Source organism: Ranitomeya imitator, chromosome 2, assembly GCF_032444005.1.
Source record: "Ranitomeya imitator isolate aRanImi1 chromosome 2, aRanImi1.pri, whole genome shotgun sequence".
NCBI classification, from domain to species: Eukaryota; Metazoa; Chordata; class Amphibia; order Anura; family Dendrobatidae; genus Ranitomeya; species Ranitomeya imitator.
In genome coordinates, this window is record NC_091283.1 from 25,794,977 (window position 1) to 25,819,338 (window position 24,362).

Below are 24,362 nucleotides of genomic sequence, written 5' to 3' on the forward strand. Positions count from 1 at the left end.
ACTCAACACTGCACATGCTTCAGAGACTATGCGAACAGAGGCGGGCTGTTATGTTTTTGTGGGAGGATACACATACACGGGCAGGCAGTAGGATGGCAGACATGGAGTTGTCAGGTGTGCAGTGGTCGAAGATTAAAGACATGTGTCAAGTCCTTCAGTGTTTTGAGGAATGCACACGGCTGGTTAGTGCAGACAACGCCATAATAAGCATGAGCATCCCCCTAATGTGTCTGCTGATGCAAAGTTTGACGCACATAAAGGATCAGGCGTCTGCACCAGAGGAAGAGGAAAGCCTTGATGACAGTCAGCCATTGTCTGGTCAGGGCAGTGTACAGGACGAGGTAGCGGGCGAAGAGGAGGTGGAGGATGAGGAGGATGATGGGGATGAGTATATTTTTAATGAGGAAGCTTTCCCGGGGTCACTGGAAATTGGTGGCGTGGCAAGGCCGGGTTCTGGTTTTTTGAGGGACACAAGTGACGTAGATTTGCCTGCAACTGCCCCTCAACCAAGCACAACCGCAGATTTGACAACAGGAACTTTGGGGCACATGGCGGATTATGCCTTGCGTATCCTCAAAAGGGACACACGCATTACAAAAATGATGAACGATGACGATTACTGGTTGGCCTGCCTCCTTGATCCTCGCTATAAAGGCAAATTGCAAAATATTATGCCACATGAGAATTTGGAACTAATATTAGCAACAAAACAATCAACTCTTGTTGACCGTTTGCTTCTGGCATTCCCTGCACACAGCGCCCGTGATCGTTCTCACACGAGCTCCAGGGGCCAGCAGACCAGAGGTGTTAGAGGGGCAGAAATCAGAAGTGGCGTTGGCCAGAGGGGTTTTCTGACCAGGTTGTGGAGTGATTTTGCTATGACCGCAGACAGGACAGGTACTGCAGCATCAATTCAAAGTGACAGGAGACAACATTTGTCCAGTATGGTTACAAACTATTTTTCATCCCTTATCGACGTTCTCCCTCAACCTTCATTCCCATTTGATTACTGGGCATCCAAATTAGACACCTGGCCAGAATTGGCAGAATATGCATTGCAGGAGCTTGCTTGCCCGGCAGCTAGTGTCCTATCAGAAAGAGTATTCAGTGCTGCAGGTTCAATACTAACTGAAAAAAGGACTCGTCTGGCTACCCAAAATGTAGATGATCTAACCTTCATTAAAATGAACCACAACTGGATTTCGAAATCTTTTGCCCCACCTTGCCCGGCTGACACCTAACTTTCCTATGAAAAGGTCTTGACTGTGGACTCTTCTGAATGACATTTCCAATCTCGTAATTTTCTGCACCTGATTGTCCAGCATACGACATGTTTACTCCTAACAAAATGGCCAAACTCCCCACACGGGGCCGTGGTATCGCCACTTTGCGCCAGCACCCGTGAGAGTGCTGTTTGTCTGAAGAGGTGGGTGTGCCCGCTTTTGGTCGACGGCACTGCCACTGGGTCCCTCATAGTACAATAAAGTGTCTCTGGCGGTGGTGGTGCGCACCCAACGTCAGACACACCATTGTAATATGAGGGGCCCTGTGCCTGTACCGCCGGCCACAAGACAGTTCCCCCCCCCCAGCTCAAACAGTGCTCTACCACTAGCAAAATTATCTCTCACAGCTTCACCAATGTTTAGTCTATGCGCTGCCATCCTTCAATGCCTGGCACTGACAATACCATTGTTTTGACATTTTTGTTATGTTAGGCCTTCGAAGCCTGTCTGCGGTCCGTTCTTTCAACTACTACTACACTGACCAGACCACTGCTGCCCGTGTACCCCTGGAACCAATTTAAAAGTGCCTACAGCCAGCCCAATTTTGTTATGTTAGGCCTTCGAAGCCTGTCTGCCGTCACTCCTTCCACTAGACTTCCACTGACAAGACCACTGCTGCCCGTGTTCCCCTGGAACCAATTTAAAAGTGCCTACAGCCAGCCCAATTTTGTTATGTTAGGCCTTCAAAGCCTGTCTGCGGTCACTCCTTCCACTAGACTTCCACTGACCAGACCACTGCTGCCCGTGTACCCCTGGAACCAATTTAAAAGTGCCTACAGCCAGCCCAATTTTGTTATGTTAGGCCTTCGAAGCCTGTCTGCGGTCACTCCTTCCACTAGACTTCCACTGACCAGACCACTGCTGCCCGTGTACCCCTGGAACCAATTTAAAAGTGCCTACAGCCAGCCCAATTTTGTTATGTTAGGCCTTCGAAGCCTGTCTGCCGTCACTCCTTCCACTAGACTTCCACTGACCAGACCACTGCTGCCCGTGTACCCCTGGAACCAATTTAAAAGTGCCTACAGCCAGCCCAATTTTGTTATGTTAGGCCTTCGAAGCCTGTCTGCCGTCACTCCTTCCACTAGACTTCCACTGACCAGACCACTGCTGCCCGTGTACCCCTGGAAACAATTTAAAAGTGCCTACAGCCAGCCCAATTTTGTTATGTTAGGCCTTCGAAGCCTGTCTGCCGTCACTCCTTCCACTAGACTTCCACTGACCAGACCACTGCTGCCCGTGTACCCCTGGAACCAATTTAAAAGTGCCTACAGCCAGTCCAATTTTGTTATGTTAGGCCTTCGAAGCCTGTCTGCCGTCACTCCTTTCAACTACTACTACACTGACCAGACGACTGCTGCCCGTGTACCCCTGGAACCAATTTAAAAGTGCCTACAGGCAGCCCAATTTATGATGTTAGGGCTTCGAAGCCTGTCTGCGGTCCCTCATTCCACTATGCCTCCAGTGACCTGTCTACTGCTGCCCGTGTTCCCATGGAACCAATTATAAATTGCCTACAGCCAGCCCATTTTATTATGTTAGGCCTTCGAAGCCTGTCTGCGTTCCCTCCTTCCACTAGGCCTCCACTGACCTGTCTACTGCTGCCCGTGTACCCCTTGAACCAACATCATAAAGTAAAAAAATAAGTATTTTGCTTATAAAAAAGAAAATACTGGTGAGATATCAAATGCAGACATTTTAACATTAAAAACAAACACACAACAAAAATCTGGAACTGTACTAAAAATGTCCACCAGCTACAATTACTTTCTCCTGCAAGTAGTTAACTGAAAGGTTTTTTTAATTGAAAACACAGATATGGCATCCACCGAGTGTTGTCCTGTCGCGTCTTCTTTATATTATTGCCAAGAAGATGTAAAACAATGAAATTAATAAAATCATTAATTACAAAAATAATCGAGTAAGTCAAAACCACATTGCAAATAAACATTCATTACAAATAAAGAAGCAGGGCGCGTCCGAGGGTGAGTATATACCTAATAAGAATATAATCACCCTCGGACGCGCAATGCTTATTTCCAACAGCCTTCCTTCCTAAGAATCAGCCCTTCCGTGGTGTAGAGAGAGGTTGTGTTACACTCCAAGGTGTTCCCCAGGTTGCCTTTCCTGAGCTTCGATCTTCCGGCTCTCGTTTAGTAGTTGTTGGAAACTACGCTGCATTAGGCCTACAAATTTGGTATGGGGGAAACAGTGGCGCATCTGCGGTCCCTCCTTCCACTAGGCCTCCACTGACCTGTCTACTGCTGCCCGTGTACCCCTTGAACCAACATCATAAAATAAAAAAATAATTATTTTGATTATAAAAAAGAAGATACTGGTGAGATATCAAATGCAGACATTTTAACATTAAAAACAAACACACAACAAAAATCTGGAACTGTACTAAAAATGTCCACCAGCTACAATTACTTTCTCCTGCAAGTAGTTAACTGAAAGGTTTTTTTAATTGAAAACACAGATATGGCATCCACCGAGTGTTGTCCTGTCGCGTCTTCTTTATATTATTGCCAAGAAGATGTAAAACAATGAAATTAATAAAATCATTAATTACAAAAATAATCGAGTAAGTCAAAACCACATTGCAAATAAACATTCATTACAAATAAAGAAGCAGGGCGCGTCCGAGGGTGAGTATATACCTAATAAGAATATAATCACCCTCGGACGCGCAATGCTTATTTCCAACAGCCTTCCTTCCTAAGAATCAGCCCTTCCGTGGTGTAGAGAGAGGTTGTGTTACACTCCAAGGTGTTCCCCAGGTTGCCTTTCCTGAGCTTCGATCTTCCGGCTCTCGTTTAGTAGTTGTTGGAAACTACGCTGCATTAGGCCTACAAATTTGGTATGGGGGAAACAGTGGCGCATCTGCGGTCCCTCCTTCCACTAGGCCTCCACTGACCTGTCTACTGCTGCCCGTGTACCCCTTGAACCAACATCATAAAATAAAAAAATAATTATTTTGATTATAAAAAAGAAGATACTGGTGACTGGTGAGATATCAAATGCAGACATTTTAACATTAAAAACAAACACACAACAAAAATCTGGAACTGTACTAAAAATGTCCACCAGCTACAATTACTTTCTCCTGCAAGTAGTTAACTGAAAGGTTTTTTAAATTGAAAACACAGATATGGCATCCACCGACTGTTGTCCTGTCGCGTCTTCTTTATATTATTGCCAAGAAGATGTAAAACAATGAAATTAATAAAATCATTAATTACAAAAATAATCAAGTAAGTCAAAACCACATTGCAAATAAACATTCATTACAAATTAAGAAGCAGGGCGCGTCCGAGGGTGAGTATATACCTAATAAGAATATAATCACCCTCGGACGCGCAATGCTTATTTCAAACAGCCTTCCTTCCTAAGAATCAGCCCTTCCGTGGTGTAGAGAGAGGTTGTGTTACACTCCAAGGTGTTCCCCAGGTTGCCTTTCCTGAGCTTCGATCTTCCGGCTCTCGTTTAGTAGTTGTTGGAAACTACGCTGCATTAGGCCTACAAATTGGGTATGGGGTGTAGAGAGAGGTTGTGTTACACTCCAAGGTGTTCACCAGGTTGCCTTTCCTGAGCTTCGATCTTCCGGCTCTCGTTTAGTAGTTCTTGGAAACTACACTGCATTAGGCCTACAAATTGGGTATGGGGTGGAGAGAGATGGTGTGTTACACTCCAAGGTGTTCCCCAGGTTGCCTTTCCTGAGCTTCTATCTTCAGGCTCTCATTAAATTGTGGTTAAATGGAACAACTGCATTTGGCGTACTAGTTGGTTTGGGGCCTACTATCGGTGTCTGCCACTCCTTGCTGTTCTCCTCCACTGAACAAAGCTGTGCCGCCTGTTTACTACGGTTGCCAATTTTGAACTGCATTTCGACTACTTACTGATTTGGCCCTACTCTCTGTGTCAGCCTCTCATTCCAGTTGTCCTCCACTGCAATGCCCCCTGGTTATTCCTGTGTTACCAATTTTGAACTGCATTTAGCCCACTTTATTATTTGGGCCTATATCTGTGTTCCCACTTCATCGTGCCCATTGCCCAGCCAGTGATAGATGAGTCTGCTGGTACATTGACCCATAACGCAACATTCTCCGTGCACGCTACACAACAACATTGTGACCCTGCTGAAAGTCAGGTTGCTCTTCCCGCATACCATACCACCTTACACGGGGACAAAGAGGAAGGTGCAGATGAAAGTGCAGGTTCCTTCATCAGGTGGGGGGAGGAATACTAGTTGGCGATGTCACTGGCACAGGGCCTCTCATAGTACGCAAAAGTGTTGCTGCCGGTGGGAGGCGCCCCCGCCGTGCAAACACACCGCTGTACTTTGAGGGGCCCTGTGCCAGTGCCAATGCCAACAAGTGGGCCCCCCCTGCTTGCTCAGGTTCACAGCACTTGCAAAGTTGAAATACTTACCTCTCCCTGCTCCACTGCCGTGACGTGGTCCAGATTTCCTGGGCCCACTAATTACTTGAACCAGCCCTACCCCCCACAACTTTAGCCAAATGACCCCCAATTTCAAATGCCTTCCAATTATTATAAGGTAAATTAAGCTTGACAAGCTTCATTAAGAAGAATGGATGGTTTTGACATTAAAATGGGCACTCTAGGTGTTTTCCTGGCCCCCACTCACTGCCGACTATGCTGCCCCATTGACTTGCATTGGGTTTCGTGTTTCGGTCGATCCCGACTTTTCGCCATAATCGGCCGATTTCACTCGACCCGACTTTTGAGATAGTCGGGTTTCGCGAAACCCGGCTCGACTTTAAAAAGGTCAAGGTCGCTCAACTCTACTCACCAGTGTTATTAGACACAAATATAGTGGTCAGCGGGCTGAGCAGCTATGACACCGGAACATGATTTATAAGCACGTGCATGGTTAAACTCTGTTTTGCTGATATATCATGTAACTCACTGGGCAGTTTGTGAGGGTGATTGTACCTCTAGTAGCCCGCTTTATTCATATCCGATTATTTTAAGGATATTGAATAGGTGTATTTTTGTATGCATTTCATGCTTTTTTAAATGTTTTTCTGTTCACAAGCACTTTTTATCTGGTCTCAATAAAGCTTTGTTACATTCAGTACTATGGCTATGTGTGCACCTTTACTGCGTTTCTTTCCTTCTTTTCTTGTTTGCATCTCTTATATACTTATACATGGTTATTAGGTCACCTCTCAGTTGTCTTTTTTCTAGACTAAATAATCCTAATTGTGCTAATCTCTCTGGGTATTGTAGTTCCACCATTAATTTTGTTAACCCTTTCATGATGGAGAAATTTTCCAGTTTTGAGTTCTAATTTTGTACTTCCTTTTTTTCCCAAGAGCCATCATTTTTTATTTTTATGTCCGTACATATGAGGGCTTGTTTTTTGCAGGACGAGTTGTAATTTTGAATGACACCATTGATTTTTACACATAGTGTACTTGAAAAAGGGAAACACATTCTAAGTTCAGTAAAACTGTGAAAAAAAAACAAATTCTGACTTTGTTTTTAATCTGCTAATTGTCCCCTGTTGTGGACTGTCCTCCACCTCCTTCCTCCTCCCCCTCCCTCTCTCACCTGGCTTCATTTCTTGGACACTTGAATGGTACGTTTGAACTGTCTGCTAACCTGGAATACCCACTGCACCCCTGAATCTGACCCCTGACCTGAATCATCTGACAGAGTGGGAGGTGGTCAGGGGCGGAGACAGATGCCGGGGTGTAAAGAAAGGATAAACACAAGAGAGTTGTCAAAGAATCAAAGATGGGAGCAAGGAGATCACGAAGTACCAAAGCGGAGATACAGGGGACTGTCAGAAGTGAAGCCAGAGGTCAGTAATCCAGAAGAACAAACAGAGTAATGCACAGAGAGCAAGGGAAACACTATGCAAACCGGGCACACACTCCAGAGGTCAGGCACACAGACTAAAACAGAACGTATAGCTGACAATGAAACCTAGTTTGGAGTGAGTATAAATACCCCTCCCATATTGAAAGAGAGGCCAACAACATTAACCCTGAGAAAACAGGACATTAACCATGTCCTAACCATGACACCTTCCAGCAGGGATCCTACTTCACCACATGGCCAAGTTCGATGGTAGTTACATGGGCCTTCAGGAATGGATGGAGAGGGTTCATAGTGCAGTCAAGGTGTGTAACCTGACCCCAGAGTTACAAGCAGAGGTAGCTCTAAATGCGCTGGAGGGTGATGTCAGGCGAACATTGATGGTGCACTCTGACTCTGAGAGGGACACCATAGGGAAGATATGTGCTCTGTTGGAAGGGGTTCATGTGCAGGTGGCTGTGCTGAGGAGCGAATTGTTTAACCGGCCACAGCGTGAGGGGTAAACACTGATGTGTTAAGTAACCGCCCTTCAGGAGGCAATACTGGAGATCCGGAGACGCGACCCAGCAGGCATGGGCACCTTTAAAGTTTTATGTGTTCTAAAGCTTTATTCTAATAAATATATTTTATATTATATCTAAATATCTTGATTATTGTATCATAATGGTGAGTGAAAGCCTGATGTTACCATTTTACTACAGTAAATTTATCACTTAAACATGAGCCATGTATGAGGGAGTAGGAGTCAGAGAAATTGAGGAGTTGGAGATTTTCCTTACCAACTCCATAGCTCTGTTTTCTTGGTTATACCAATGTTGCCAAATCTCCTGGAATGGAGACTCAGGGAATAAGAAACGATATCTTACCCCAGATCCCCAAGCATATTACTGACTCTTAGAAAGCAATACTTTCATAGTCTTTCCTCTATGTGATGCTGGGGTAGCTTCATCATCAGACAGGGAATTGGCAACTAAATGCACATTCAGACTGTGTATATAGGGGAGTAGCAGGTGCATGGAATGGTTGTGGCTTAGAAAAACTTGGTTGTGAAAAAATGTAGAGGTCATCATAACCGATAAGTTCCCAGAAGTTTACAAGTATGGATTTTATTTTAGCTATAACTCACCCCATTGTACAAGGAGCGGCTCCTCCAGGCTGCTGTGATCCACATAACAGGAGTAGCTGTCGCCATCTTTGGGGGTCACTTCCGTGCTGACCCTGATCTGATAGGTGCCATCAGGATTGGGAAGGACGTTTGTGGTCTCATAGGAGTGAACCTCGTCCTCCCGGTTCATCCACTTCACATCCACAGGTCGGGGGTGAAATCCGTACACCTGGCAGTGAAGCATCATGGCGTCTCCTTTCTCCTGACCGGACACCTTCACCTGGGGCCGAACTGAGAGTGAAAGAAATAAGATATTTACAGTTTGTCTGCACCAAAGATTATATTCTATTGCTGAGCAGTAAAGATGTCTATAATCTGCAATTCCCAGTGTTTGTAAGGTAAATAACCCCCCGGAAATACATGTGAAGTCTGACTGATTTCACGGATGTGGCTGGTATGTTCATCGGTTTTCAAACTATCCATATCTTATTTAATACCTTAATAATAAAGCAGTGGCCGACCCCGAGCCAACCGATAAGTCATGATTATATCTATTTTCGCTTATGTTTGGTGTCATATCAGGGTCTGCGTCTTTGGCTAAGAGTTGTGATGATTCACTTTTCTTTAGGCTTTAACATTGTTTGCAATCTTTCCTCATATCAATTTTTAATTTCAGAAAACCCCTAGAACCGCCTCACACTGGCCCATTTTAATGAGCTTATAGAGTCTCATGGGCATCTTCTATACAATGTACAGTCTACGATTTCAAGGGCCTAAATATGTGCTGTGAACGTCACACTCCGGCCTTCAGCTCAACGTAGACTAGTCCTCTGAAGGATGAATGTGAGGAGGACAAACACACCGACCATGAATAAGAGGCGACCCTGTGCTAAAGAAATATCAGTTATGGAGTGTAAAATATAATGGGCAGTGACGTCACCTCTCCGCTCCAGGACTTCTCTTCCATGCTCGGCGAATCTCTTCAGTTTTGTAACACATTCAGTCTCCAGATAAATCTTGGCCATTTCTCCCAATCTTACATCCGGACTGCTCCATCTCTGAGTGACTATCCGAGCATCGGCCATGGTAGGAATAAACGATCCTCTCTCTATGTCCAAATACAAGTACTCTCTCCCGTCATATCTGATCTGCACACCACCCATGGTGCTTCCATCATCTTGAATCTCACAACTCAGACTCACCTGTAAAAAATGGAAACCTACGGACAAGACAGGAACGCACAGCAGATGTATATATGTTGGTACATTGCGTCTGAATTTCTGCAGATATATAATAAACCGTGTATATGGTGAATGTGTGATGAGCATCTTAGTCTCTATAAGTTAAGGGTCTTCTCATCCTAGACAATTTTAACATAGGCACAGGGTGTGATAGGTGAGGGTCCCCCCTGTGAACCAAGCAGTGATCTACAAAATATTATTCCCCCGATGTCTGTTCTTAAAAATAGTGGACATGAGTCTGGAGAAAAAACACTGAAGGTTGAAGATGTTAAATAATAAAAATACAAAATATTATTTTAAAACAATGTAAATATAAAAATGTTAATAGGTATCTAGAATTATGCTTCACTGGATATGTAGGAAGTGTGTGCCTCACCTTCCGTGTGGTTGAATCTCTTCTTCCATAGGTTTACTTCAAGTTTGAATAGAGTCTCAATGTTTTTACTAAACCAGGTTTCATGCTCCCAGCCTTTCGGACCCTCGTTTTCCTTCATCCATTGAGCCACAGGGATGACCCTGCCAGTGTCACTGCTAAATAACATAGTCTGCTGATCATCCACATATCCAACTATGGAGAACTCGGGCAGCCCGGGCTCTGGGGTCGAGACTCCCGTGTAATAGTATCGCAGAGAGTGAGTGTCTGTGAGAGACAAACAGAGACCAACATATCACATGGACTGTGCTGTCTAGCCATCCTCTGCAGAACTTGCTGCCATTATTAGGACATGTGCTTAATATAATAAGTCTTACTTCTATTTCTGTTGCTGGTATATATATATGTATATATATGTATATATATATATATATATATATATATATACATATATATATATATGTATATATATATATGTATATATATATATGTGTATATATATATGTGTATATATATATGTATATATACAGTTAGGTCCATATATATGTTTAATGTATTTGTCTATATTTGCCCCGTATTCACATGTAAAGCGCCATGGAATAAATGGCGCTATAAAAATGTATAATAATAATATATATTTGGACAAAGACAACATTTTTCTAATTTCGGTTACAGACATTACCACAATGAATTTTAAACAAAACAATTCAGATGCAGTTGAAGTTCAGACTCTCGGCTTTCATTTGAGGGTATCCACATTAAAATTGGATGAAGGGTTTAGGATTTTCAGCTCCTTAATATGTGCCACCCTGTTTTTAAAGGGACCATAAGTAATTGGACAATTGACTCCAAGACTATTTCATGGACAGGTGTGTGCAATCCCTTCGTTATGTCATTCTCAATTATGCAGATAAAAGGCCTGGAGTTGATTTGAGGTGCGGTGCTGCATTTGGAAGGTTTTGCTGTTAAGTAGACATGCGGTCAAAGGAGCTCTCCATACAGGTGAAACAAGCCATCCTTAAGCTGCAAAAACAGAAAAAAAAACATCCGAGAAATTGCTACAATATTAGGAGTGGCAAAATCTACAGTTTGGTACATCCTGAGAAAGAAAGAAAGCACTGGTGATCTCATCAATGCAAAAAGACCTGGGCGCCCACGGAAGACAACAGTGGTGGATGATTGCAGAATAATCTCCATGGTGAAGAGAAACCCCTTCACAACAGCCAACCAAGTGACCAACACTCTCCAGGAGGTAGGCATATTAATATCCAAATCTACCATAAAGAGAAGACTGCATGAAAGTAAATACAGAGGGTTCACCGCACAGTGCAGCCACTCATAAGCATCAAGAAGAAAAAGGCTAGACTGGACTTAGCTAAAAAAACATCTAAAAAAGCCAACACAGTTCTGGATGAACATTCTTTGGACAGATGAAGCCAAGATCAACCTCTACCAGAATGATGGAAAGAGAAAAGTATGGTGAAGGCGCGGTACAGCTCATGATCCAAAGCATACCACATCATCTGTAAAACCCGGCGGAGGCAGTGTGATGGCTTGGGCATCCATGGCTGCCAGTGGCACTGGGTCACTAGTGTTTATTGATGATGTGACACAGGGCAGAAGCAGCCGAATGAATTCTGAGGTATTCAGAGCCGCCATACTGTGTGCTCAGATCCAGCCAAATGCAGCAAATCGGATTGGTCGTCATTTCATACTACAGATGGACAATGACCCAAAACATAAAGCCAAAGCAACCAGGAGTTTATTAAAGCAAAGAAGTGGAATATTCTGGAATGGCCAAGTCAGTCACCTGATCTCAACCCAATTGAGCATGCATTTCACTTGTTAAAGACTAAACTTCAGACAGAAAGGCCCACAAACAAACAGCAACTAAAAACCACAGTAGTGAAGGCCTGGCAGAGCATCAAAAAGGAGGAAACACAGCGTCTGGTGATGTCCATGAGTTCAAGACTTCAGGCAGTCATTGCCAACAAAGGGTTTTCAACCAAGTACTAAAAATGAACATTTTAGTTAAAATTATTGAATCTGTCCAATTACTTTTGGTCCCTTTAAAAACAGGGTGGCACATGTTAAGGAGCTGAAACTCATAAACCCTTCATCCGATTTTAATGTGGATACCCTCAAATGAAAGCTGAAAGACTGAACTTCAACTGTATCTGAATTATTTTGTCTAAAATTAATTGTGGTAATATCTGTTAGGAGTCGAGTTTCCTCTGCTGCACAGGGGGAATCTCGATCCGTCTCCGCTGCGGTCTCCCATTCTCCTCCAGCCGCAGTGGAGCCTGCTCAGCAGGGACGTCGATCCCAGCGTCTCGCTCAGTCTGACTCTGTGAGAAGAGTTACTGCTGCTTCTCCAGCTTCTGCCTTTAAAGCCAATACTGGTCAGCAGCGAGTGGACTTCTCTGGGACTAAGTCCTTGTCTGCGCACACTGAGCATGCCCAGGGCAAGATCTCCCGTTGGAGATCGAGGGTCATGTGCTCAGACTCTGCAGCGCATTCTATTGGTCCTTTTGGCAGGTCTTGGAAGGGCAAAGTTTCTGTGGCCACTTCCTGTCCTGCAGCTATATAAACTGCGCATGACCGCACGGCCATGCGCTAGTGTACAACTTTATACGTGTGTTTGTTGTGAGTGCAAGTCGTTCATTGAATACCCCTACCCTACTGTATGATTGTTCGCGTATGGTGTATGGCTGCTATCTAGCGCCCGACTTAACACTCAACGTGTCACACACGTGTCAGCGTCCTCTGCTGTGACCGCCAGTGCGGCGCCACGCGCCTGTGTGCGCTTCCTGACCCACGTCTGGGTACTTAGTGGTGCCTGCCAGCACGGCACAGTTCGCACTTCGGTGCCTCTTTTTCATATACTTTCACACCCAGTTGCGGTGTAGTGCCAGCAAGGGTCTAATCAGACTACTATCCCTGTTGAGGTCTAGTCTGCTGACCACTTGCTCGCGCTCTATGTGCGGTACCGCGATCCTGTGACGCAACAGGATCACTTTCTTCACGCTGGGTGAGGTTTAACCCACGTGTGTATTCTTCAGAGTACCGCCATATCGTCTGTCATGTTCTAGCAGCAGGTTTCACCTGCACGGTGGACCCCGGACTGCGAACGCATCCATTACATCTCTCTTGGTGCGTTCCGCCAGTCCTAACATTACACTAGCGCCAGGGTCTGGCTAGTCATGACAGACATACAGCAATCTCTGCGGCATATCCAGCAGCTGGAGGGTAGGTTGGCGGCTCTCGAGAGCGCGACCTCAGCTGTGGATGTTGCTGCAGTAGCTGTACAGGCTGCCAGCGTGGCTGCAGCTACTATGTCCATTGCCACCCCTGTTCCGACATTATCTCACCTCCCGCTGCCAGAAAAATTTTCTGGTGATAGCAAGTTTTGTAGGGGATTTGTAAGTCAGTGCTCTATTCACCTCGAGCTCCTGGCTACACGTTTTCCCACAGAGCGGGCTAAGGTGGGATTTATTTTGTCTCTATTGTCGGACAGGGCGTTGGAATGGGCTACGCCGCTGTGGGAGTGTGGCGATCGTGTGGTGCAGAGTGCTCCGCTCTTTCTGAGCGCTCTGAAACAGGTCTTTTTAGGACCTCAAGTCACCCATGATACTGCGCTCCAATTGCTGGCATTAACTCAGGGTGAGTCCTTGGTCAGTCATTTTGCCGTCCAATTCCGCACCTTAGCGTCTGAGCTGGATTGGTCGGATAAAGCTCTTATCCCCATTTTTTGGAGGGGCTTGGCTGATCACGTAAAGGACGCTCTGGCCACTAGGGAGATTCCTGCCACACTGGAGGAGTTAATAACTGTCTCCACTCGAATTGACCTCCGTTTTAACGAGCGGAGGTTAGAGCGAGCCCAGTGTAGGCAGAGGTTTCGGCTGGCTCCTACTTTTGCCAAACCTCTTGAATTTCCAGTCCTGGTTCCTGAGTCACATAAGGCCAGGGAGGTGTCACAAGCAGGATCTAAGTCCCGGTCCGCTTGTGCACTCAGGGTCTGTCATGTTTGCCAGCAGTCAGGACATCTAGCCACCAGATGTCCTCAGCGGTCGAGGAAACGTCAGCGTCTAGTGGTAGTAGGTGGAGGTACACTAGACACGGCGACGTTTGCCTCTAAGTTGTCCTTTAAGGGGACAATTACTATTGGCTCATTTTCCCACTCGGTAGAGCTCTGCGTGGATTCTGGGGCGGAGGGCAATTTTATGTCTTCTGCCTTCGCCCAACGTCACGCAATACCCTTGGTTATGCTTGCTCAACCAGTAACGGTGCGAGTGGTGAATGGGTCGACATTGCCCTCACAGATTACACACCAGACCATCCCTTTTACTCTGTCCATGTCGCCATCTCATCAGGAGATAATTTCTCTGCTCGTCATTCCGGAAGGAATTGATGAGATCCTGTTGGGAATACCTTGGCTACGGTACCACTCTCCTCATATCGAGTGGTCCTCAGGCAGAATTCTGGGTTGGGGTGAATCTTGTGGGGGTAGGTGTCAGAGGGAGTGCGTTCAGGTTGCTACTACTGAGGTATCCGCAGATCTATCCTCTCTCCCCAAGCAGTATTGGTCATATGCAGACGTATTCTCCAAAAAGGCGGCGGAGACCCTTCCGCCCCATCGCCCCTATGACTGTCCTATTGATCTCTTGCCTGGTGCTGAGCCTCCCCGGGGTCGAGTCTATCCGTTGTCTCTCCCGGAGACGGAGGCAATGTCACAATACATCCAGGAAAATCTGGCAAGAGGGTTCATCAGGAAGTCAGTGTCACCTGCTGGGGCAGGATTCTTCTTCGTGCAGAAGAAGAGTGGGGAATTGCGTCCATGCATAGACTACAGGGGTCTTAACGCCATCACCGTTAAGAATAAATACCCTTTGCCTTTGATATCTGAACTGTTCGATAGGCTTCGGGGAGCAAGGGTATTTACTAAATTAGATCTGCGTGGTGCTTACAACCTGATTCGCATCCGTGAGGGGGACGAATGGAAGACGGCTTTTAACACCAGGGATGGGCACTATGAATATCTGGTGATGCCCTTTGGGCTCTGTAATGCCCCAGCCGTTTTCCAAGACTTTGTGAACGATATCTTCCGGGATATGCTTTCCACCTCGGTCGTAGTCTATCTGGATGATATTCTCATCTACTCTCCAGATATTGACTCCCACCGGAGAGATGTTTGCAAAGTCTTCGACCTCTTACGGGCAAACTCCCTCTATGCCAAGTTGGAGAAGTGCATGTTTGAGCAGGAGTCCTTACCTTTCCTGGGCTACATCATCTCAGCCCAGGGATTGGCTATGGATCCTGCCAAACTACAGGCTGTGATGGACTGGCAGGAACCTCATTCTCTTAAAGCGGTGCAGCGCTTTATGGGGTTCATCAATTACTATCGCCAGTTCATCCCGCATTTTTCAACTTTGGTAGCCCCCTTGGTTGCCCTCACCAAGAAACCAGGGATTCAAGCTTCAAGAGGCTAATTTGCATATTCCAGGTGCCTTCTGGGAGAAGCGAAGTCTCCCTAAGCTAGAAGATCGTTGGGTACAGCCGGGACCAGCTGCTTCGAAAGCATCACCAAACCAGGGATTCAAGCTTCAGGAGGCTAATTTGCATATTCCAGGTGCCTTCTGGGAGAAGAATTTTTGCCTGTAGGACATTATTGCAAGAGAGCTTGGCTGAGTAGATTACACAAGAAGGAAAACACACAGCAAGTCAGCAGGATCTAGGAGCAACATGGCAGATGTGACAACCTACATGGTGAGCTGCAGCATGTGCTACATGTTCACAGATCGACCAGAAGAAGAATCCAATTTCACCTGTCAGAAGTGTAGACTAGTGGCCCTTTTAGAAGAAAAGGTGCGGGGTCTGGAAGAAAGAATAGCAACTTTGAAACTCATCAAAGAGAATGAAGACTTTCTAGACAGAACAGAAGCATCTCTACTGGTCACAGAAGGTGCAAAAAGTGTCAGAGAACCTCCAAAAGCAGATGAGTGGAAGCATGTGACCAAAAGAAGCAAGAAGACCATGGAGAAATCACCAACCACACAACTGAAGAACCGATATCAAATCTTTGTAGAGGATGAAGATGGCACACCTAAGAATGAAGCAATACCAGCAAGCAAAAAAGAAAAGGGCACACAGCAACAAGTGACAGCAAAAAGTACAGCCAAGAAGCAACGAAGAGTGGTGGTGGTGGGAGACTCACTACTGAGAGGCACCGAAGCAGCCATCTGCAGACCGGACATAACTGCAAGAGAAGTATGCTGCCTTCCAGGTGCGATGATCAAGGATGTGACCGATAGGATACCAAAGCTCTTCAGCTCCAAGGACGTCCACCCATTTCTTCTGATACATGTTGGCACCAATGACACGGCAAGGAAGGACCTACCGACAATCTGCAAGGACTTTGAAGAGTTGGGGAAGAAAGTAAAGGAACTGGATGCACAGGTAGTTTTTTCTTCTATCCTTCCAGTAGACGGGCATGGCACCAGGAGATGGAACAGGATCCTTGATGCAAACAACTGGCTAAGACGATGGTGCAGACAACAAGGATTTGGATTCCTGGACCACGGTGTGAATTACTGGTATGATGGACTCCTCGCCAGAGACGGACTACACCTCAACAAACCTGGGAAACACACATTCGCCAGAAGACTCGCTACACTCATCAGGAGGGCGTTAACCCTGCTGTTCTGTTGGTCAAAAATGACCGACTTTGAACTTCAATATTCTTTAAAATATTCAAGATGCGGCTCTGAAACCCGTGGCCGACCGACCCATCCTCATTTAAGTCAATCAACCACAAGTTTCAGAACCGCATCTTGAACACCCCAAAAAATACCAAAGTTCAAAATAGGTCTCCCCAGACCGAACAGAACAGCAGGGTTAAACTAGAAGAAGAGGGGACGGGAAGAAAAACATTAGACTCGAACAAAGACGACCCAGGAAAACATACTCAGAAGGGAGGTAAGAACATTTCTAAAACAATCCACAGTGAGGAGATTGGAACAAAACAAAATCCTCTAAACTGCATGCTCGCAAACGCCAGAAGCCTGACAAACAAGATGGAAGAACTAGAAGCAGAAATATCTACAGGTAACTTTGACATAGTGGGAATAACCGAGACATGGTTAGATGAAAGCTATGACTGGGCAGTTAACTTACAGGGTTTCAGTCTGTTTAGAAAGGATCGTAAAAATCGGAGAGGAGGAGGGGTTTGTCTCTATGTAAAGTCTTGTCTAAAGTCCACTTTAAGGGAGGATATTAGCAAAGGGAATGAGGATGTCGAGTCCATATGGGTTGAAATTCATGGAGGGAAAAATGGTAACAAAATTCTCATTGGGGTCTGTTACAAACCCCCAAATATAACAGAAAGCATGGAAAGTCTACTTCTAAAGCAGATAGATGAAGCTGCAACCCATAATGAGGTCCTGGTTATGGGGGACTTTAACTACCCGGATATTAACTGGGAAACAGAAACCTGTGAAACCCATAAAGGCAACAGGTTTCTGCTAATAACCAAGAAAAATTATCTTTCACAATTGGTGCAGAATCCAACCAGAGGAGCAGCACTTTTAGACCTAATACTATCTAATAGACCTGACAGAATAACAAATCTGCAGGTGGTTGGGCATTTAGGAAATAGCGACCACAATATTGTGCAGTTTCACCTGTCTTTCACTAGGGGGACTTGTCAGGGAGTCACAAAAACATTGAACTTTAGGAAGGCAAAGTTTGAACAGCTTAGAGATGCCCTTAATCTGGTAGACTGGGACAATATCCTCAGAAATGAGAATACAGATAATAAATGGGAAATGTTTAAGAACATCCTAAATAGGCAGTGTAAGCGGTTTATACCTTGTGGGAATAAAAGGACTAGAAATAGGAAAAACCCAATGTGGCTAAACAAAGAAGTAAGACAGGCAATTAACAGTAAAAAGAAAGCATTTGCACTACTAAAGCAGGATGGCACCATTGAAGCTCTAAAAAACTATAGGGAGAAAAATACTTTATCTAAAAAACTAATTAAAGCTGCCAAAAAGGAAACAGAGAAGCACATTGCTAAGGAGAGTAAAACTAATCCCAAACTGTTCTTCAACTATATCAATAGTAAAAGAATAAAAACTGAAAATGTAGGCCCCTTAAAAAATAGTGAGGAAAGAATGGTTGTAGATGACGAGGAAAAAGCTAACATATTAAACACCTTCTTCTCCACGGTATTCACGGTGGAAAATGAAATGCTAGGTGAAATCCCAAGAAACAATGAAAACCCTATATTAAGGGTCACCAATCTAACCCAAGAAGAGGTGCGAAACCGGCTAAATAAGATTAAAATAGATAAATCTCCGGGTCCGGATGGCATACACCCACGAGTACTAAGAGAACTAAGTAATGTAATAGATAAACCATTATTTCTTATTTTTAGTGACTCTATAGCGACAGGGTCTGTTCCGCAGGACTGGCGCATAGCAAATGTGGTGCCAATATTCAAAAAGGGCTCTAAAAGTGAACCTGGAAATTATAGGCCAGTAAGTCTAACCTCTATTGTTGGTAAAATATTTGAAGGGTTTCTGAGGGATGTTATTCTGGATTATCTCAATGAGAATAACTGTTTAACTCCATATCAGCATGGGTTTATGAGAAATCGCTCCTGTCAAACCAATCTAATCAGTTTTTATGAAGAGGTAAGCTATAGACTGGACCACGGTGAGTCATTGGACGTGGTATATCTCGATTTTTCCAAAGCGTTTGATACCGTGCCGCACAAGAGGTTGGTACACAAAATGAGAATGCTTGGTCTGGGGGAAAATGTGTGTAAATGGGTTAGTAACTGGCTTAGTGATAGAAAGCAGAGGGTGGTTATAAATGGTATAGTCTCTAACTGGGTCGCTGTGACCAGTGGGGTACCCCAGGGGTCAGTATTGGGACCTGTTCTCTTCAACATATTCATTAATGATCTGGTAGAAGGTTTACACAGTAAAATATCGATATTTGCAGATGATACAAAACTATGTAAAGCAGTTAATACAAGAGAAGATAGTATTCTGCTACAGATGGATCTGGATAAGTTGGAAACTTGGGCTGAAAGGTGGCAGATGAGGTTTAACAATGATAAATGTAAGGTTATACACATGGGAAGAGGGAATCAATATCACCATTACACACTGAACGGGAAACCACTGGGTAAATCTGACAGGGAGAAGGACTTGGGGATCCTAGTTAATGATAAACTTACCTGGAGCAGCCAGTGCCAGGCAGCAGCTGCCAAGGCAAACAGGATCATGGGGTGCATTAAAAGAGGTCTGGATACACATGATGAGAGCATTATACTGCCTCTGTACAAATCCCTAGTTAGACCGCACATGGAGTACTGTGTCCAGTTTTGGGCACCGGTGCTCAGGAAGGATATAATGGAACTAGAGAGAGTACAAAGGAGGGCAACAAAATTAATAAAGGGGATGGGAGAACTACAATACCCAGATAGATTAGCGAAATTAGGATTATTTAGTCTAGAAAAAAGACGACTGAGGGGCGATCTAATAACCATGTATAAGTATATAAGGGGACAATACAAATATCTCGCTGAGGATCTGTTTATACCAAGGAAGGTGACGGGCACAAGGGGGCATTCTTTGCGTCTGGAGGAGAGAAGGTTTTTCCACCAACATAGAAGAGGATTCTTTACTGTTAGGGCAGTGAGAATCTGGAATTGCTTGCCTGAGGAGGTGGTGATGGCGAACTCAGTCGAGGGGTTCAAGAGAGGCCTGGATGTCTTCCTGGAGCAGAACAATATTGTATCATACAATTATTAGGTTCTGTAGAAGGACGTAGATCTGGGTATTTATTATGATGGAATATAGGCTGAACTGGATGGACAAATGTCTTTTTTCGGCCTTACTAACTATGTTACTATGTTACTATGTAAGAAGGGGGCAAATCCTAAATTGTGGTCTGAGGAGGTCTCCAAGGTCTTTATCTCTATAAAGTCACACTTCGCTAGCGCTCCCATACTTCATCGCCCCGATGTTGATAAGCCATTTATCATAGAGGTGGATGCCTCTTCTGTTGGTGCTGGAGCAGTCCTCTTCCAAAAGGATGCTCAGGGTCGGAAGCATTCTTGCTTTTTTTTCTCCAAGACCTTCGCACCAGCAGAGAGGAATTATTCCATCGGGGACAGGGAGTTGCTAGCCATGAAGTTGGCTTTCTCGGAGTGGAGACATCTCTTGGAGGGAGCACGTTTTCCCTTCCAAGTCTTCACAGATCACAAAAATTTGGTGTATCTGCAGACAGCTCAGCGGTTGAATTCTCGCCAGGCCAGATGGTCCTTGTTCTTCTCCCGGTTTCATTTCACCCTCCATTTCCTTTCTGGGGAGAAGAACATTCGGGCCGATGCTCTCTCTCGCTCCGTTGTGTCATCTGCGGAGGAGGAGGAGGAGCCTCGGCTTATTGTCCCCACCGAGAGTTTGAGAACCGTGGCTCCGGTTTCGCTGGAGTCTGTGCCCCCGGGCAAGACTTTTGTTCCATCTAGTTTGCGGCCGGAGGTTCTCTCTTGGGCGCACTCGTCCAGGGTGGGTGGACATTTTGGTACTAAAAGGACATCTGAGTTACTGGCGAGAACATATTGGTGGCCGCATATGGCTCGTGATGTCGCGGAATACGTTCGGGCGTGTGTCTCTTGCGCCAGGAACAAGACTCCTCGGCAACGGCCAGCTGGTTTGCTTTATCCTCTGCCCGTGGCTGACAGGCCCTGGGAGATGGTCGGGATGGACTTTGTGGTGGGCTTACCCAAGTCTCGTAATTGCACCATTATCTGGGTGATCACCGACCATTTCTCCAAAATGGTTCATTTGGTGCCTCTTCCACGGCTACCATCTGCACGGGCGTTGGCTGTCTTGTTTATCAAGCATATCTTTCGCTTACACGGTATGCCAGACAAAATTGTCAGTGACCGGGGTCCCCAGTTTGCGTCTCGATTCTGGAGGGAGCTATGTCGTCTACTCAGTATTGAGTTAAATCTCTCTTCGGCATATCATCCCGAGACGAATGGGTTGGTAGAAAGGGCCAACCAGACCTTGGTCACATATCTGCGACATTTTGTTTCTGCCAAACAGGATGACTGGGCATCCTTGCTACCGTGGGCAGAGTTTGCACTTAACAATGCCGTAGCCGATTCCACCGGTCAGACTCCATTCTTCTTAAATTACGGCCAGCATCCGCGTGTTCCAGTGCCCATGCCTGTGTCTTCCGCTGATCCCAGGGTGGCAGACTGGGCTGTGGAGGCACGGGACATTTGGGATCGCACGCAGGATGCCATTCGGGCCTTCAAGGACAGAATGAGGTCCTCCGCCGATGTTCATCGGCGCCCTGCTCCGACTTTTGCCTCTGGCGACTTGGTGTGGCTCTCCGCCCGTAACATCAGGCTGCGAGTTGAGTCCACTAAGTTTGCTCCTCGCTACTTGGGTCCCTTCAAGGTTCTCGAACAGGTTAATCCTGTGGTCTACCGCCTGGCTCTTCCTCCACGCTTGGGTATCACCGACACCTTTCATGTGTCCCTCTTGAAACCCGTATACATGTCCCGGTTTTCCGAGTCATCTGCCGGGACATCGGGTTCGTCTACGGACGATTACGAGGTGAACGCTATTTTGGGGTGTAAGGTGGTACGCGGCAAAAAGTTCTATTTGGTGGATTGGAAGGAGTATGGTCCAGAGAACAGGTCATGGGAGCCTGCTGAAAACATTCGGGCCCCACAGCTCATTGCTGCCTTCGAACGTAGCGAGGCCCAAGGAGGGGGGGGCCCTAGGAGGGAGGGTAATGTTAGGAGTCGAGTTTCCTCTGCTGCACAGGGGGAATCTCGATCCGTCTCCGCTGCGGTCTCCCATTCTCCTCCAGCCGCAGTGGAGCCTGCTCAGCAGGGACGTCGATCCCAGCGTCTCGCTCAGTCTGACTCTGTGAGAAGAGTTACTGCTGCTTCTCCAGCTTCTGCCTTTAAAGCCAATACTGGTCAGCAGCGAGTGGACTTCTCTGGGACTAAGTCCTTGTCTGCGCACACTGAGCATGCCCAGGGCAAGATCTCCCGTTGGAGATCGAGGGTCATGTGCTCAGACTCTGCAGCGCATTCTATTGGTCCTTTTGGCAGGTCTTGGAAGGGCAAAGTTTCTGTGGCCACTTCCTGTCCTGCAGCTATATAAACTGCGCATGACCGCACGGCCATGCGCTAGTGTACAACTTTATACGTGTGTTTGTTGTGAGTGCAAGTCGTTCATTGAATACCCCTACCCTACTGTATGATTGTTCGCGTATGGTGTATGGCTGCTATCTAGCGCCCGACTTAACACTCAACGTGTCACACACGTGTCAGCGTCCTCTGCTGTGACCGCCAGTGCGGCGCCACGCGCCTGTGTGCGCTTCCTGACCCACGTCTGGGTACTTAGTGGTGCCTGCCAGCACGGCACAGTTCGCACTTCGGTGCCTCTTTTTCATATACTTTCACACCCAGTTGCGGTGTAGTGCCAGCAAGGGTCCAATCAGACTACTATCCCTGTTGAGGTCTAGTCTGCTGACCACTTGCTCGCGCTCTATGTGCGGTACCGCGATCCTGTGACGCAACAGGATCGCTTTCTTCACGCTGGGTGAGGTTTAACCCACGCGTGTATTCTTCAGAGTACCGCCATATCGTCTGTCATGTTCTAGCAGCAGGTTTCACCTGCACGGTGGACCCCGGACTGCGAATGCATCCATTACATCTCTCTTGGTGCGTTCCGCCAGTCCTAACAATATCTATAACCAAAATTAGAAAAATGTTGTCTCTGTCCAAATATATATGGACCTAACTGTATATGTATATATATTTTGTGAGATAGCGCTCCCCGAGTGTGTCGCTTGACAACGGGATTAAGGCACACAGAAACGGTTTCTCACAAAAACAGTCTATTTGGTTTATTTTCTCAGCATAAACCGCATAACGTAAAGTCCATTTCATTACATCCACTAACATATCATGATCACCAGTCTGTTCATGTAGCAGATAAACCTCTCTGCCGTTTCTTACAGCCTCCTTGTCTGAGGTTACCTTAGCTCCGCTCCCTACACTGACTCCTTGTCAGTCCTGGCTTTCAGGGAAACTGCCTTACTAGGATCACTGTCCCATATGATGACTTGCTCACCAGGCCACCCGACAGTTCCAGACCCTTAGCCAGTACATAGTCTCACCACGTGCTATTTAGGAAGTCTCCACTCACAGGAGCTTCCAACACAGACCATCCAGGTCCACGATCTCTCCATGTGCTCATCAGGAAGTCTCCACTCGCCGGAGCTTCCAACACAGACTTGACCTCTTTCAGGACCTTACAACCCAGACCATGTGACCCAAACTGTGGTCACATTATGTAGCTGTAACCATCCCCATAGGTGGGAGGTGTGTGGTTAGTCAGTCCGGACCAGCTCTCCGACCAACCCTGTAAGCCTCCCTATTGTAAACTAAACAAACACTTGTGGAACTTCAAGTCCCAGAACAACAACATTTCGGGCTTACAGAGCAGAGGACCTCCTCCTCTTCACATACCGGCCATTCACAACAACGCCGGTCACTGTCTCACAATATACATACAGCGTTGGACTGGAGCACCTTGGGCCCACTATGTAGCTACATAGAAATAAACTCAAGACCATCAATTGTGCGGTAAAATGCGCTAATATCAGGGTATAATATAAAGTAGTACATGTCTTATTTATGTAGCAAGGGTTGGGGTAGCCCCCACATAGAATATAATGTAGTCTCCCTCATGGAATATAATGCAGCCCCCTCATAAGGTATAATACAGCACTCCACAAAATATAATGCAACTCCCTCATAAGGTAATAGGAAACAGATCCCCAAGTAGTACTTAAGTAAACCACTCGATATGAGGATGAGGAGAGTGGTACCGTAGCCAAGGTATCCCCAACAGGACCTCATCAATTCCCTCAGGAATGACGAGCAGAGATATAATCTCCTGATGGGATGGCGACATGGACAGAGTAAAAGTCTCGAAAAGTGTCGACCCATTCACCACTCGTACCGTTACTGGTTGAACTAGCATAACCAGGGGTATTGCGTGATGTTGGGCGAAGGCAGAAGACATAAAATTGCCCTCAGCCCCAGAATCCACACAGAGCTCTACCGAGTGGGAGGATGAGCCTAAAATAATTGTCCCCTTAAAGGACAATTTGGAGGCAAATGTCGCCGTGTCTAGTGTACCTCCACCTACTACCACTAGACGCTGATGTTTCCTCGACCGTTGGGAACATCTGGTGGCAGGATGTCCTGACTGCTGGCAAACATGACAGACCTTGAGTGCACAAGCGCTGCGGAATATGTTAGCGCTATATAAAAATAAAGATTATTTATTATTATTTATAGATGACGTGGCTGTACCGCCCCACAACAGACCGCTAGCCGTCAGCCCCACAGGTCCGCGGCCTGCGCATGCGCTCCACTGCCAAGGATAAAGTGCTGAGGGAGGCTATGT

At 46.0% G+C, this 24,362-nt stretch overlaps 1 protein-coding gene across 2 annotated transcripts in view; it reads right to left on the minus strand.

Annotated features, from left to right (window-relative positions):
* LOC138661498 (major histocompatibility complex class I-related gene protein-like) overlaps positions 1 to 24,362 on the minus strand; it is a 228,405-nt gene that overhangs the window by 168,554 nt on the left and 35,489 nt on the right. For both annotated transcript variants that reach the window (XM_069746222.1, XM_069746221.1), the window contains exons 2-4: positions 9,850 to 10,113; positions 9,173 to 9,451; positions 8,254 to 8,523 (exon numbers count right to left, since the gene is read on the minus strand). In XM_069746222.1, the coding sequence (XP_069602323.1) occupies positions 8,254 to 8,523; positions 9,173 to 9,451; positions 9,850 to 10,113 (813 nt within the window). The remainder of the gene's footprint in view (positions 1 to 8,253; positions 8,524 to 9,172; positions 9,452 to 9,849; positions 10,114 to 24,362) is intronic.